At 59.3% G+C, this 14,000-nt stretch overlaps 1 protein-coding gene across 1 annotated transcript; it reads right to left on the bottom strand.

Moving 5' to 3' along the window:
* Positions 1 to 372: 372 nt before the first annotated feature.
* Positions 373 to 11,982, bottom strand: QSOX1 (quiescin sulfhydryl oxidase 1). Its single transcript, XM_030495451.1, has 12 exons — positions 11,641 to 11,982; positions 9,392 to 9,492; positions 8,012 to 8,060; positions 7,715 to 7,817; positions 6,913 to 7,003; positions 6,559 to 6,704; positions 5,983 to 6,117; positions 5,658 to 5,787; positions 3,562 to 3,684; positions 3,310 to 3,454; positions 2,882 to 3,061; positions 373 to 2,479 (listed from the first exon to the last, which is right to left on the bottom strand). The coding sequence occupies exons 1-12, from the start codon at positions 11,903 to 11,905 to the stop codon at positions 1,752 to 1,754; spliced, it is 2,196 nt and encodes a 731-aa protein (XP_030351311.1). The 5' UTR covers positions 11,906 to 11,982; the 3' UTR covers positions 373 to 1,751.
* Between the last annotated feature and the right edge of the window lie 2,018 nt (positions 11,983 to 14,000).

Genomic DNA, 14,000 nt, shown 5'->3' with positions numbered 1-14,000 from the left:
CTGAGATATTTTGGGGCCAGGGTAGCAGCAGGCAGCCCTCATCACAAGCCCTCAGTCCCACACAGGGGAGCAGCTGGTGGGGAGGGTGTGCACAGGGGGTTATTCATGTTGGGGATAAACTCCCCAGGGAAATCAAGGGGAAGGCGGCAGCAGGGCTGCAGCAATGAGACCTTCCCCGTCCATCACACAGCAGTGGGCAGGACCAGCAACCGGCTGGGGAGACGCAGCCCCCCTCCATGCTGGGCTGAAGCCATTGAGGACCCAGCTAAGGGATGTAGCCAAAGCGAAGTGGACCAGCTGTGGCAGGGCAGGGGTGCCAGTCCCATGTCCCATGGAGGTGTGACCATGCACAGACACCAAAGAAGAAGGAAAGACAGAGCAAGACAATTTATTTCAAGGGCAGGTGAGGGAGGAAGGGCCAGAGGAGCCAGAGATCCCAGTGTCCGGTCAGCAGCAGAGCTGGCTGCCCTCCTTCCCCATCCTACCAGCCTTCACCTCCCACCTGCGCAAAGTGAAGATATCAAGAAAAAAGCTCCAAATCGGATTGACACCCCCCCCCCCTTAATAAAGTTTATTATGAGCAAGGCTTTAATCCTTTCAAATCCCCCGTGTGGGGGGAGGGGCTGGGATTAGGGGAGGGCAGCGTAATCCCAATGAATTTGTTACAGGGGGATTTAGGCAGCACTGGGAGAGCAGATGGCTCCAGCCCTAGCTCTGGAAAACAACCATTTTCCTTAATGATTCCTAACAAGGATAAAAGGGCAGAAAGGACCAGGGACAGGCACAGGGTGCCTACACCTGCAGAAGTCCTGCTGCCCAGGGGGATGCTGTCTCCCTGCCCCGGACCATGGGCACGACCAGCACCAAACTGCAGCTCCATGGCTCATGTCAATTTATTCCCAGCAGCTTCCTGCCCTCCCCATGCTCCCTCCCCATCACCCCCGCCTGAGGATAAACCATGAGCCACCCCCACCATGGGAACATGCTGGCTGTACAGGGGGCCACAGGTGGCTCCAGAAGCAATAAGCAGAAATGTGCAATAACAACTAAAAACATTTAAAGGATTAAACCAAGACAGCGCTCTTCCCAGGGTGATGGGGGAGATCAGAGCAGGGATAGCCAGCACTGGGGGATGGCAGGGAGGGGAGGTGCTGCCCCGTGTGCCCACACGGCAGGGACCAGCTGACAGAGCAGGGCCAGCGTCAGCAAAAACAATTTATTACACTAAGACGAGCATTGAGTAAGTGCAGGGAGGGGGTGCGGGGGACCGGGGTGAAGAACAGTGGGGGGCCCCCATCCATGTCTCAAGGGGGGACACACAAAAATGCAGCTGAACCCAGTCTGCCACCCCCCTCCCAGCAGTATCTGCTTTCTGTGGGGCTAAACCCCCACTAGTGGTTTGATCCCAAAGGGCTGCTCCCCAGCATGGGACTGGGCTTCTCTGAAACCAGTCCAGGCAGCTCCAAGGGCAGCTGGTGCTGAGACATGAACCAGTGTTGGTGTCCCAGCTCCCGCACACCCGAAATGTGGCACTGCGACCTGAGGGGGGGATGCTCTGACACCTCCTTCCCCCCAAAAAGGAGCTCTCCACCCTCTCCCCTGGGTGAGGCGACTGCTGCAAGCGGGCAGCTCCTGGGGAGGATGCACTAAACCCCTTCCCACTGGGAAACAAAATGATGTCCCAAGGGTGTCCTGATCAGCAGCCCACTCACCCCCACCCTGGGGGCAGCCCCTGGCCCCTGTAACTGGTCTCAGGCCATGGGGAAGCTGGGGCGGCCTTTCCGGGCATGGGTGCGGAAACGGAAGAAAGTGTACATGCCCAGGAGGCACAAGGATGAGAGGAAGTAGAGGGCCACGCAGAGACTGATGTCCAGGCGGGAGAAGCCCAAGCCAAGCACACGCAGCCAGGGGCTCCTCCTCATGCCTTCCCCAGCCTCCTCCTCCTGGACCTGGATGCCAGGAGCTCGCCGGCGCTCCCGGCCCACCCTGGCATCACGGGGCAGGGCGATGGTGTCCCGCTTGCTGAGGCGCCGGTGCCGGCTGGCTGCCGCTCGCAGTGCCTGGCTCTTGAAGTGCTGCTCGCTGAAGGAGTCCAGGTCCACGATGTCCTCACCCACCTCCCGCAGCTTGGGGTTCAGCCGCACAATGCTGGGGCGCCTTGGTTCGGCAGAGACTGGTCGCCCCGGGGCTCTCATGTCACCCTCCCTCTCCTTTTCTTCCTCTTCTTCCTCCTTCTCCCTCGCCTCTCGCGGGCCCTCAGTGCCCAGCCTGGTGCCAGTCCCCTCTCCAGCCATGAGGATGGGGTCAGGCTCAGCATAGTCCAGGTAGATGTTGGCCGGCGAGAAGTGCACCTTAAGGAAGGTGAGCACAGCCGACTCATCCCAGGCATGCACACCCCGCTCCTCCTTGTGGCACTGGGGACACATGTCTGGTGGAGGCCACTGCAGCTTGGGAAACTTGGGGTCCTCTGTGTCACCTCCTGCAGGGACCGGAGCCAGTGTGGGGGTTAGAGGAGACACGTGACAGTCCTCCCCCTGTACTGGTATAAACACCCCAGAGCAGCCAGCAGCTGGGGACAATGATGGAGATGGGACATTTGGAGGAGCTGTCACAGGAGGAGGGGTCCTCCGAGGGCACGTGGCGGCTTTGGGAAGCTCCTTGCAGGGAGCACGTAAGACCCAAGTGCATCTCTGGGGTGGTCTGATGCTGTGGGACCAGCTGCTGTCCCCTATGATGGGGGATGCTGACAATGAGAGTCCCCACTGCTGCACCCTAATGCAGCCATTTGCCAGCTCCATCCAGGAGGAGGGATGCTCCTCCACCTCGCCTCCCTTTTCCCTTTGGAAGCTACCCTGGCTCCCCTCCCCGTGGCCCCCCTTACCTGCCAGGCGAGCATTGACCTCGTTGTGGTGGGACCAGAGCCACAGGACAGCCTCTTTTCGGCTCGCCACCCGGTCCATGGACTCAGCCGCCATGGCCTCAAAGTGCTGGGCACACTCTTGGCAGCCGAAGAAGTACCGGACATAGCAGCGCATGACGCTCAGCACCTCCAGTGGCAGCTCTGTGGGGAGGGAGAGGATAGGGGAGGACAGGAAGGCAAGTCCATACCCTGCAGTGCCACTACTACAGTCCCACAGCTGAGGTGGCAACCCCACACCCTGACTCTGTGGCTCTTGTCCCCCCTGCAAGTCTGTCTTGGGTCGAGATGAAGAAGGGGGGGGAACAAGCCTTTGCCCACATGCAAGATCCCTGTCCGTGCCCCAGCCCACCCAGACACCCCCTCCCCGAGCCCCCCCAGGGACCCGATACCTTTATCAGGGCCGCTCCGGGCAGCCTGGACAGTCAGCAGGTGGAAGATGGTCCAGAGCCCGCAGGGGTAGCCACGGAACTGGCGTTCGCTGCCCTCACAGCCCACCCAGGTCACATTGGTGGGGAGCACAGCAGGGTGAGAGGCCTGGTGGACAGACGGACATGGTGTGATGGAGCTGGCAGGTAATGCGGGCTTGGGGTAAGGGGCAGGGGTGAGGAGAGCAGGGACCAGGGTCCCCATGGGCATCTTACATCTCTGTTATTCTTCATGGCCTCCTTCAAGACGTTGCGGGGCAGTTCGGGCTCTGTCCAGTTCTTCAGCCATCCATCCAGGGACTGCAGGTAGGTCTGCACACAGGGGCGCCCCGGGAAGTACTGCAGAGTGGAGAGAGCGGTGAGGAAACCCAGACCTTGTCCTGGGAGCAGCAGGGCAACCCGCCGGCACCCCCAGCTCACTGTGGCAGGCAGTGGGCAGCACCAGCATCCCCTGTGGCAGCATGTGCTGGTGGGCAGTGCTGTCCCAGCAAGGTTCTGGTGCCGAGGGGCTGGCAGTCGTAGCATATCCCCCCCATGGTGGCAAGGCCATACTCTCCTGTGTGCGTGTTCAGGCTCCAAACCTCGGCCCCGTCTGAGGGAGGCAAAAGCCACTCTGACCATAAACCAGCACAAAGCCGATTCGCAGAAGCACTTTAAAACCGCAGGCACTCTGGGAACAGGGGGCAGCCCACCAGTATGTACCACTGCTGGACAGACAGAGAGACCAACCCATGGGGAGGATGAGACCAGCAGCACACAGGAAAAGTGACGGGGAAGCAAAAGGATGGAGCATTTTGCTAAGTCTGAGCTGTTCTCTACAGGTCTGTGGATAATCACACTGAAAGTCCCAAATTCACATGAGAACTCATCTGCGACCTGATTTCTGCTGCAAAATGTAGTCCCCCTTGCTTCTTTGACTGGAGGCTTTGCCATGCAATTCCATGCTTTCCAGGCACCACTGCTTTCCATGTTAGGATTTTTCCTCCCTCCTTGCCTTAAATACTTTTTGGGAACACAACAGTTAAGGCTGGGACCCACTGGCTGAGCTCCCCAGCCTGAGCCCTCCCCAGCTGGCAGCAAAGGCTGCAATCCTGGGGATGCTGCTCCGTCCTGTGGATGAGCATGGAAACGGCAGCACCAGCTCGGCATCCTCGGGGAAGCACCGGCACTCACCACCCGCTGCCCCGGTGCCTCCTGCCCGTGGTGGGGACGCCGCTGTCTCCTTGCCAGGGGCCACGGCTCACCCTTGGCCAGTGAGGGGAAGGTTTGCAGGAAGAATTAAAAGCTGATCAAATAAACCCGCTGCTGCTCCCCACCATGCTGGCAAGCTTGGGCCCTTGGCCAGGGAGCTGGTGTGATGGGGGATTTATTTCCCTAACCCTGTGGTTCTCATTAAAGGGAGAAACAACGAAGGTGGTAGCTGGGCGCAAGCAGAGTAACAGCTACATGAATTCATGAGCTGAGTACTTAAGACTTATTGCACCAGTGTCTCATGTTTGGAGCTCTTTGCTGGGGAAGAGCAGGCAGGGATGGGAGCAGGGGGTGTCTCACACACAGACAAGGGCTACACAAGGTCCAAACTGAGTGTGAACCCCTATGTGACAAAGGAGAGAGCAAAGGTGGTAAGCATGGCTGGGTGAAGGTATATATCAAGGAGCCTGGGCTCTGACAGGGATGAGAGCAGGGCTCCTGCAACACCAGTGGTGGAAACCTCAGCCAAACACAGCGCTTCATCGCACCAGGGAATTAAAGTGCCCCACTTTTGCTGGCTCAAAGCTCCTACACACTTCAATTTCACCAACAGAGAAGAAAAAAAGAGACCTTTAAATGAGGCTCTTCCAGAGCTTGACTCGGAGCGGGGATCCCTTTCCTGGACTACCAAAGGAGTCTGCAGTAATCAGCTCCCTAAACCAATTCAAGTCAGACAACCAGAGTTACAAACCCCTCTGACCACCTCTGGCACCCCAGTGGGTGACTGTCTCTTCTGAAAAGACCTGCTGCCTCAACACCTCCTGCAAGCGCCAATCCTGCTCTGCCCTCTGATACCTGCACCTCACATCTCATCAGAAACTCTCTGGCACCTGTCTGTTGCAACTCGGTGCTGAGTTTGGAGATCCACAGGGATAGGGCCAGCCCCCCAGTGCTGTCCACTATGCTGAGCAGAGCACTGGGACACAGGGCTCACATCTGAGACCACCATGCTTTGCTACCTGTGAGTGCTGGAACGTGGTGGCCTGCATCCTGCATTTCACCTTATGAATAGCTACCTGGAGGCACAGGCAGTTCCTCTCTCAGCACCAAAAGCTCCTCACCTTCGCCAGTGTGGATACGTAGCACTTGAAGGCGGCCAGCTGGGCTCCTGACAGTGTGGCGGCACGGGTGGCCTCCACCCGCAGCGAGTAGTGCAGCGTGGACTCCAAGTCAGCCATGTACACCTTGGAGCTGGGGAGGGCAGCGCGACACGATGCTCCATCAGCCCATTAATCAGTACCCCAGGAACCCAGCCACGATTTGTTTTCTTTTTCCCCAGGAGAAAGGCACAGTCCCCCCCTGTTGCCCACCCATGGCCATGACACCTCCTCCTTGCACCAGCCCTGGCCTCCCATCGCCCCAGAATGATGAAGGGAGGGGTCTGACCGGTCAGCATGCTTTGGCTGGGATACATTGGTCTCGTTGGAAATGGCGATGGTTGTGTTCAGCTTGTAGGAGCCACGAGTGATGCCTGAGAGTGTGCGCAGGTAGTAGGTGTAGAAGGAGCGTGCCTCCATGTGCCTGCAGGGAAGGAGAAGCTGTGAGCAAGACCCTCTTCCCTCCCAAACAGCCCCTAGCCCCAACAAGGAAGTGAAGGAGACCCCACACTTAGCCAGACTGGCAACTCTGACCTGGGGAATGAGTGTGGGGTGGCCTGTACACTCCATGTGTGCTGGCAGTGGGTATCCTGACATGCAGCCCAGAGCAGAACTGAGCGGTAGGCAGCTGCGCTGAGCCACCTCCAGGCAGATGTGGTGAAGGGATGGCTCAGACACAAGCCATTTGCCCTTCTGCCAGCTCCAGGCAGGGCTGGCAGCCCCACTCAGTGTCCACCAGCAGCCCCCGGCTCCCTGCAAGCCTGCCAGACCCAGCCACTGTCTCCTTCTTAATGAACCTTCCCACAGTTATGGAGGAGCCCCCTCACCAGGGTCCCCAAACCCACCCCCTGTGTTCTGCACTCACACGGGCAGGCGGGAGAAGGAGCCGTTGCGGAGGAGCAGGTAGGCAGAGGGGAAGGTGGTGACGCCGAACTTCTCCACAAGCTCCTCCTCGCTGCTCAGCACCCTCCTCACTGCCACATTCTCGTACTGCAGCATGTCCAGTGCCACCTGCAAGCAGCAGCCCCTGGGTCAGATGGGGGGACAGCAGCATCCTGCAGCCCACTGGGGATGCAGCAGGGCTATTTAGAACCCTGTATAAGACATTGCACCAGCAAGGCAGCATGCAAGGCAACTGGGGAGGCTGCCACATGAGGACTTCCCTGTCAAAGGCACCCAGGCTTCAAGAGAAATGGGGGATAAATGCAGCTGTACCCACCTCTCTGCCTACGAAGGAGTTGCTCTTCTCAAATATAAGCGCCAAGTACTGGTCCTTGTTCCTCTGGAAGAAGGTGCGAACCTCCTCCACACTGCAAGAGAGAAGAGGATGGCAGCAGGTCCTGGGCATCAGCTGGATGCGCTGCCCTCCTACCTGAAAGGAGCTAGGCTTTGGCAGGGGATGCTGGTGCAGGTTCAGCCCCACCAAGCGGGCAACTCTTTCCCACTAAAATTCCAGCCCAATTATCTGCTCTGGTTCACAGGCTTTGCGAAAACCCACTGGGGTCAGCCAAACAAAGCACAGGCAGGGCAGGGCATGGCAGGGCAGGAGGGAGCTGCACACTCACCCAGGGAAATAAAACAACAATGAACTTGGAACCAGGACTATTGTTTTTTTTGGCTAGGACACAGAGGCACGTGCCCAGCTTGACTATCGCTTTGGGAAAGCCAAATGCTCCTCCTGGGACAGTGGAGCAACCAGTAAAGACTGCAGATCCCAACAAATTTGTACTGAACCAAGAAAACTCTTTTTTGGGACAGGAAAAAGCTGCTAATGGCAGCAGTCTCACTCAGCATGGCAGAGCACTGCCATGTCCCTGGCCCAGGCACTGCTTGCTGTAATTAAGGCCCATCTCATCTGGGCTACATAAGTGGCTCTAGCCTGGCCAGGTCCTCTACACCTCCCTGGGATGTGGGTGATGCAGCGGCTGCTCCGTGATCATTTTTGGCTCAGGATTTTCCCCAAAACCTGCTCTCCATGGGACAGAGGCCGTCACGGCCATTCCCCACCACACCACCCCTACCTCGCTGGCTCCAGTGGAGGACAGGCGGGTGGCCAGGCATCCTGGCTCTGCTCAAGGTTGGTGATGATGGCATGGCGCAGGTCCTCGACGGTGGCACTGGGATCTGCAGCGGGACAGGACGTCAAGGCGTCAGTCGTGGGGAAGCTGGTGCCAGGGGCTGAGCTGAGGGAGCTGCTCTCAGCTGCGCCCCAGGCTCCCTAAGGTCCCAATGCATGGGGGTGTGGGCAGCAGAGCCACTTGCACCCAGGGAAAAAACTAAACAAAATAAACCCCAAAAACTTGGCTCTGAATACTCACTGGTAATCCTTATCCCGTCCTCTGCTTTCTTGCTAAAAGCTCTGAAGAACTGAGTGAGAAAAAAAACCCACAACGGGAAATTGGAGTGAGAGTGTGGAGTGGGACAAGGAGGCAGTGCCACCCAGCAGGCAGAGGCTCCCCCCTCACTGGCTCTGCCTCAGTTTCCCAACAACATTATAGCATGCTGACCGACATGAGCCACTGCAGAGGCAGCTCCTAGCTGTGTCCCCATCTTGCAGGGCATGCCCGGAGGGGAAGGATGCAGGCATGGGCTGGGAGACACATCCAGCCAAGGGCTGAGCGCTGGCAGGCAGCAACGCAGGTGTCTCCAGGGGTCCCAGGGAGGCAGCCTGGTCCTGCAATCCAGCATCTCCCCGCTCCAGAGCTCTCATAAACCAAGAGAAGGAGGGTTTTTTTTTCCCCACTTCTGACCTGCCTCAGTGGTGCCAGTGCTTGCAGTACAGCCAGAGCAGTGAAACCAGGTTGCATCAGACCAGTGTTTGCTTTGCAGGCTGGGCTGGGAGCACTGGCTGTTTGCAAAAGGTGTTTGGTGGGGCCAGGGGATGCAAAGCAAGTGACTTATTGGCACTGCCACATGAGCACACCTCCCCGCCCTGGGAGATGTTCTGTCAATGTCCCAGAGGCAGCAAGTGCTCAGGTAGCAGGTGCTTTTTGAGACCACAGGGCAGGGCTAAGGCATAAGCCAACCTGCCTGGCAAACCACCAAACCTGACCCCACCTTGGGCTGAGCCTGTAAGCCGGGACTGAGGGCACACCTGATGAAACCCGTATTCCCCCTGTTCCATATCAAGGCGATCCCAGCTTTTGCTGCCTGCACCTGGAGCGCTTCAGCTTTATTGCTTGTGTTGGAGCAAGGCTCGGTTTGCAGTGTGAAAGACCGTGAAACGGCACGCTGACATAGCTAAGGAGCCAGGCACGGGCCCAGCAGGAGGGATGGCACCTCGCCAGCCACCGCAGCAGGCTCCCAGGAGAGCTCTGTGCAGCCTCCTGCAGCATCCCTGCACCCTCCTTCAAAACCTGTGCCTGCAACTGCTCTCTGCCCTCCAGCAGCCTTTCCCAGGCGGTTCCAATTCAGGTTTCAGACACCACCCTATGCTAGGAGAGGTACAGCCTCTACATTTCACCACAAAGAGGCATTTTGGTTTTCCCCCTCCTTGTTGCTACATCACCCAGTAGTTGCGCTGCCTGCAGTCTGGCTGCAGCTCTGTTTTGAGGAAGGGTGAAGCAGCTCCAGCCTGCAAAGCCCCAAATGGAATGTTTTGGTGCAATAATGCTGTCAACGTGATTGAGCAAGAGAAGGACAGAGTGAAAGGCAAAGTACAGTGAAACCAGGCAAGTCCTGGTGCACACAGCCCTTACCTTCAGTGTGGGGAAGCCAGTTATCCCAAAATCAGCGCACACTTGCTGGTTAGCTTCATCGGCACAGTCGATGGCTGCCAGCACCACTGCAGGCCTCCACTCTGCGAGGACAAAGGATGCAGTCAGCACAGATCAGCCCCTCTAGGTCCCCAAAACTGCCCTGCTCCCCACAGCTGCTGCAGAGATGGCAGGGATCTCCTGCTGCGCCAGAGGCATGGTTCCTCTGTGCCCCAAAGTCATTGCTCGCCCCTCACAGGAAACTGATGGCTTCCAAGCCCCAAATACCCAAGGCCATGCCCGAGCTAAAGCTTGGTGCCCTACTTTTCGGGCAGCAGGAGCGCAGGGGAAGCTGTGCGAGGCGGGACCAGGCTTTGCATGCCCTGCCCTCAGCGGCGCCAGAGTGAAGGCAGCTCTGCCCGCGGCTGCCTGCCCGTCTTGTTCTGCCTGCCCAGCCTCTGCCACAGCGGGAAGAGGCCACTGGGAGAAGAAGGGGCGGGATGGCTAACCACCACTGGGGGAGAGCAGGGAACACGGGCTTCAGCTCATCTCACCCCAAGGGTACGGCTGATAACCACAAGCGAACAACCCAAAACCAGTTGCTGAGTATCTGCTCCCCCTCCATGACTTTCCATCAGCACCTGCCTGGGGAGGACCAACAGGTCACTGGAGTAAAACAGAGATGAAGAAAAGAGGGCACAGAGGCATTTCAAGCAGCAGGCTCTAAAAACCAGCACCAAAATGGAGACAAAAGCACTGAAATGGCTTCTTTTTAGCATAAAAGATACAAGCTGGAGAATGCTCAGCCCCTCCTTTGAGCGGGATGGGGAGGGACATGGCGCCAGCACACAGATGGAGCCCATGTCACCCTAGGCGAGAGCCTGCTGAAGGTGAAGACCCACTGGGACTGTCCTTTGTCACAGGTGACAGAGCAGGTGAGCTGCTTCCCACTGCCCCAGCACCAGCAGTACAGGAGGGCCGGTGCCAAGCCCTGCTGCAGGGAACAAGACAGACTCCTGGACTCATCTGCACATGAGGCCTGTGGATTACCTCGGCCTCCTCCCTGGCCAGCCCACGCCTGCGAAAATCCACCCATGGGAACGGCAGTAAGGATGGCAAGCGGCACAGGGGTGGCTTCCCTGCCCTGCCTTCAAGAGCACCCCATCTGCAGGAGCCCTGGAGGAATCCCATTTTGGAGAGAGGCCAGAAGAGCCAGCATTCCCCCAGGGGGCCTGGGCACGCACCCCATTCCTCACATCCTGCCCCGTTGGGAAGTGCTGACGGCATCCCCAGGGAGGGATGGCATCCCCTTGGAGGGACAGGACACCTGCCCTGGCCGGTGCCCTGACTCACCCAGCAGCAACTGCGCTGTATCAATTAGCGCAATAACAGAGAGCAGCCGTGCGCGCCCCAGGACGCCGGGGAAGGCAGGATAAGCCCCACTGGGGCCAGGGGCCCAGCACTGGGTGTGTGGGTTCCCAAGCGGTGCTGGGCATCAGCCAGGCAAGGTATCAAGGTCAAAGCTGGGAACTAACCAGCCGGGATCAGTGCCCGGCCCCAGTGCCCTGCCAGCCTCTCCCTGCAGGCACCGGGGAGGAGCAGGGCTGAGGGAGGGTCTGGGCAGTCAGCAGGACCCCTATGCTGGGGTCCTGCCTGGGGCAGGCTCAGCCTAAGCTTCTCCCAGCTAAAGGGGGCTCCAGAGATGCTGCTAAGCCAGGACTAGCCATTGCAGGAGAGGCCTAAGCATCATGGGGGGCCCTAGGCCTTCCCCCAGGCCGACACTCCAGGGAGGCTGGGCAAGAGATGCGGTGGGATTTAAGGGTGCTGACAGAGGAGAAGGCAGAGGAGAGAGGGGAATACTGATAGGGAGGGTGCAGAAGGGATGCAGGGGTGCTGATGGGGCCGAGTAGGCAGGGCCAGGGATGCAGGGAGGACTGAAGAGTCCTGATGGAGAGCAGCATGACGGACAAGGACACAGGAAGGATTAGGAGTGCTGATAGGGCGGCAGAGGCACACGGAGTATTTAAAGATGCTGACAGGAGAATAGACAAGGATGCAGGGAGTATTTAAGGGTGCTGATGAGGACACAGGGACAAAGGCACAGAGAATTAAATGGGGTGCTGATGAGAAAAGCCAAAGACAGGAATACAAGGGGGGAAAACAAGGTCAAGGACACAGCGAGGGTTTGGGGGTGCTGATAGGATCGGCAGGCAGGGGGGCGGGGAAGCGGGTCAGCCGGGCCGGGGACTCACCGCGAAGGTCGTGAGCCAGGGCCTTCCATGTGGGCGCGAAGTGGATGCAGTGCCCGCACCAGGAGGCGAAGAACTCGACGGCCCAGGCGCTGGGGGAGCCCAGGAGCCGCCCCTCCGCCTCCGCCCCAAGCAGCTCCAGAGGGTCAGCGGCCGAGTACAGCTCGCGGGGCCGCGCCGCGGGCACCGACAGCGCCAGCACCGCAAGGGCCGCCGGCCACCACCGCCCCCCGCCGCCGCCCCGCGCCCGCCGCCGCCGCCGCCACATCGCCCGCCAGGCCGCGCGCCGCCGCCCGCCGCCTTTAGGGCCGCCGCGCGCTCCGCCCGCTGGGGTGGGGCAGGGGCGGGGCCGGGGGGGCCCCGCGGCGCCCCCTGTTGGGCCCGCAGCGGCGCGGCCCGTAGCGCCCCTCCCGCTCCCAGCGCCATGGGGGGAGCTTCGGACACCCCCCAGCGCCGCGGGCGGGGCCGGGGCAGCTGCGAGGGGCCGGGGAGCACCACATGGTGATACAGCGAGCAAAAGTGAAGGCGGCTGATTCAGGCCCAAAACCGCCGGTGCCGCCATCAGGGTCCTCCCTGAGGGGAGCCACCAGCCCCAGGGCAGCGCCCTGGTCTGGCACCCCGACATCAGCCAGAGTCACCGGGCAGCTCCTGCCGGGACACCGCAGAGGATGGGGACCCCGGAGACCCCGCTGCCCTCACCCCACCCCTGTGAGGCATGAGCAGCAAGGATACCCAAGGAGGCTCCAAAATCCAGTTCCTCCACCCCCAAAAAAGCAGCCCTTCATGGCGGGCAGCCCCGTGTCCGGCCACCGCCTCCCAGCAGCCTGTCTGTGCCATTGCTCACGCACGCACCCGCGTCACCGGCTCCCTTACGTAAGGTGCCCGTTGCCCAGCGCCTCCGGGCAGAGCTGGGCGCTGACAGGTGGACACGGCCCCGGCACCCATCCCTCCGCTCCCGCCCCACCCCTCAGGGCAGGGGGCCCCGGCCCCACGGTGCCCATCGCTGCCGAGGGCTGGTTGCTGGCTCTGTCCCCAGAAAGGCCATTAGCCATGCTGGGCCCCACCTAAGTGTTTTAGGCGGACTTGCCATGCTAGAAAAACAAGCCTGCCAGAGCCAAGCCTTGCCGTGGCAGCGAGGAGTAGGGGCCTCCGCGCGGGGCACGGCTCTGGGGAGCTACAGCGATCCTCGAGATGGCCTGGCTGTGGGGTCAGAGCCTGTTGGACACAAGCCTCACGGGACCGCTGCCACGCATCTTCTGCAGGTCCGTGATGACGGAAATGGGGCAGAAGAGGGTTTGCTCCAGCCCTGCCAGCTGTAATTAGACGCTTAAGGGATTATCAGACCTGGCTGTCCAAACCCAAGGGAGAGACGCATAGCCCGGCCCATGCAGGGCTGCTCTGAAAGTGGTCCCTTGCTATCACCAGAGACCTTGCCACAACTTGTCTTCATCTGGCTGGCGATTAAAAGACAAAAAATTCCCTGTACTCAGGGATGTCATCACCGTTATTTTACCTTGAGCTAAAGTCCTTATTCTAAGGGTTCATCAACTTGATTAGATTATCACGGTGGAGGTGCTCAGCACCAGCGTAATTGCCAGCCATCCTCCCCATCCAGCTCACCCCTCCCTCCCTCCCGGGGAGCCCAAATTCCTTGAATCCTTTTTTAGATGCAAAAGCAGCATCTAACCCGAAGGCAGATGGTCAAGAGCACAGCCCCGGAGGCTCCGGCTCCTTTTGAGGTGAGCAATACCATTGCTCATCCACCGAAGCCCCGGGGTGGGGATGCTCCTGCTTCCGACTGCGCGGGGAACAGCCGGGGCTGCAGGTACTGCTGACAGCCCTGCTGCCAGGCTGGCATGTCCGTCTCCACGACTCCCCAGGGAACAGCCTCCTTCAGCAGCAGGGCGTGGGGCTTTCCAGGAAGGGACTTGCCCAAAAAGCTTTTCTTCCTTCTAATCCTGCTGCAAAGCAAGAGATGAGGCTTTCCTTCTGCCTCAAACTGGGAAGAGCCAGATTTTCAGTGCAGAACGCCTTGAGAGAGGGGATGGGCATGGAAAACCTGAAGATAAACCAGAGATTTTAAAACAACCGGTTTAAAGTATATCTGAGAATAACTAAGATTAATTAAAAAATAAAATAAAATGAAGCAGCAGTAGAAGTCTGGGGAGGATTTAAATGCCTTCCCAGTGCTGCCTGACTTTTTGTCCTTTCATGCTTTGCATCTCCTCACTGCTAGCAAAGCCTGCGGGCAGCAAAGCACAGGGGAGGGGTGCTGCATGTCCCTAGATGCTCAGCTGATGAGCCAGCCCCAAAACCCAGATTTAGGCTCTCCTGGCCCCTTGAAAACCACGTAGGTTGTAAAC

The sequence above is a fragment of the Strigops habroptila genome, chromosome 8 (genome assembly GCF_004027225.2).
Source record: "Strigops habroptila isolate Jane chromosome 8, bStrHab1.2.pri, whole genome shotgun sequence".
Taxonomy (NCBI): domain Eukaryota; kingdom Metazoa; phylum Chordata; class Aves; order Psittaciformes; family Psittacidae; genus Strigops; species Strigops habroptila.
The sequence above is the reverse complement of the archived record's forward strand: the minus strand, read 5'-3'. Positions and strand labels throughout refer to the sequence as shown.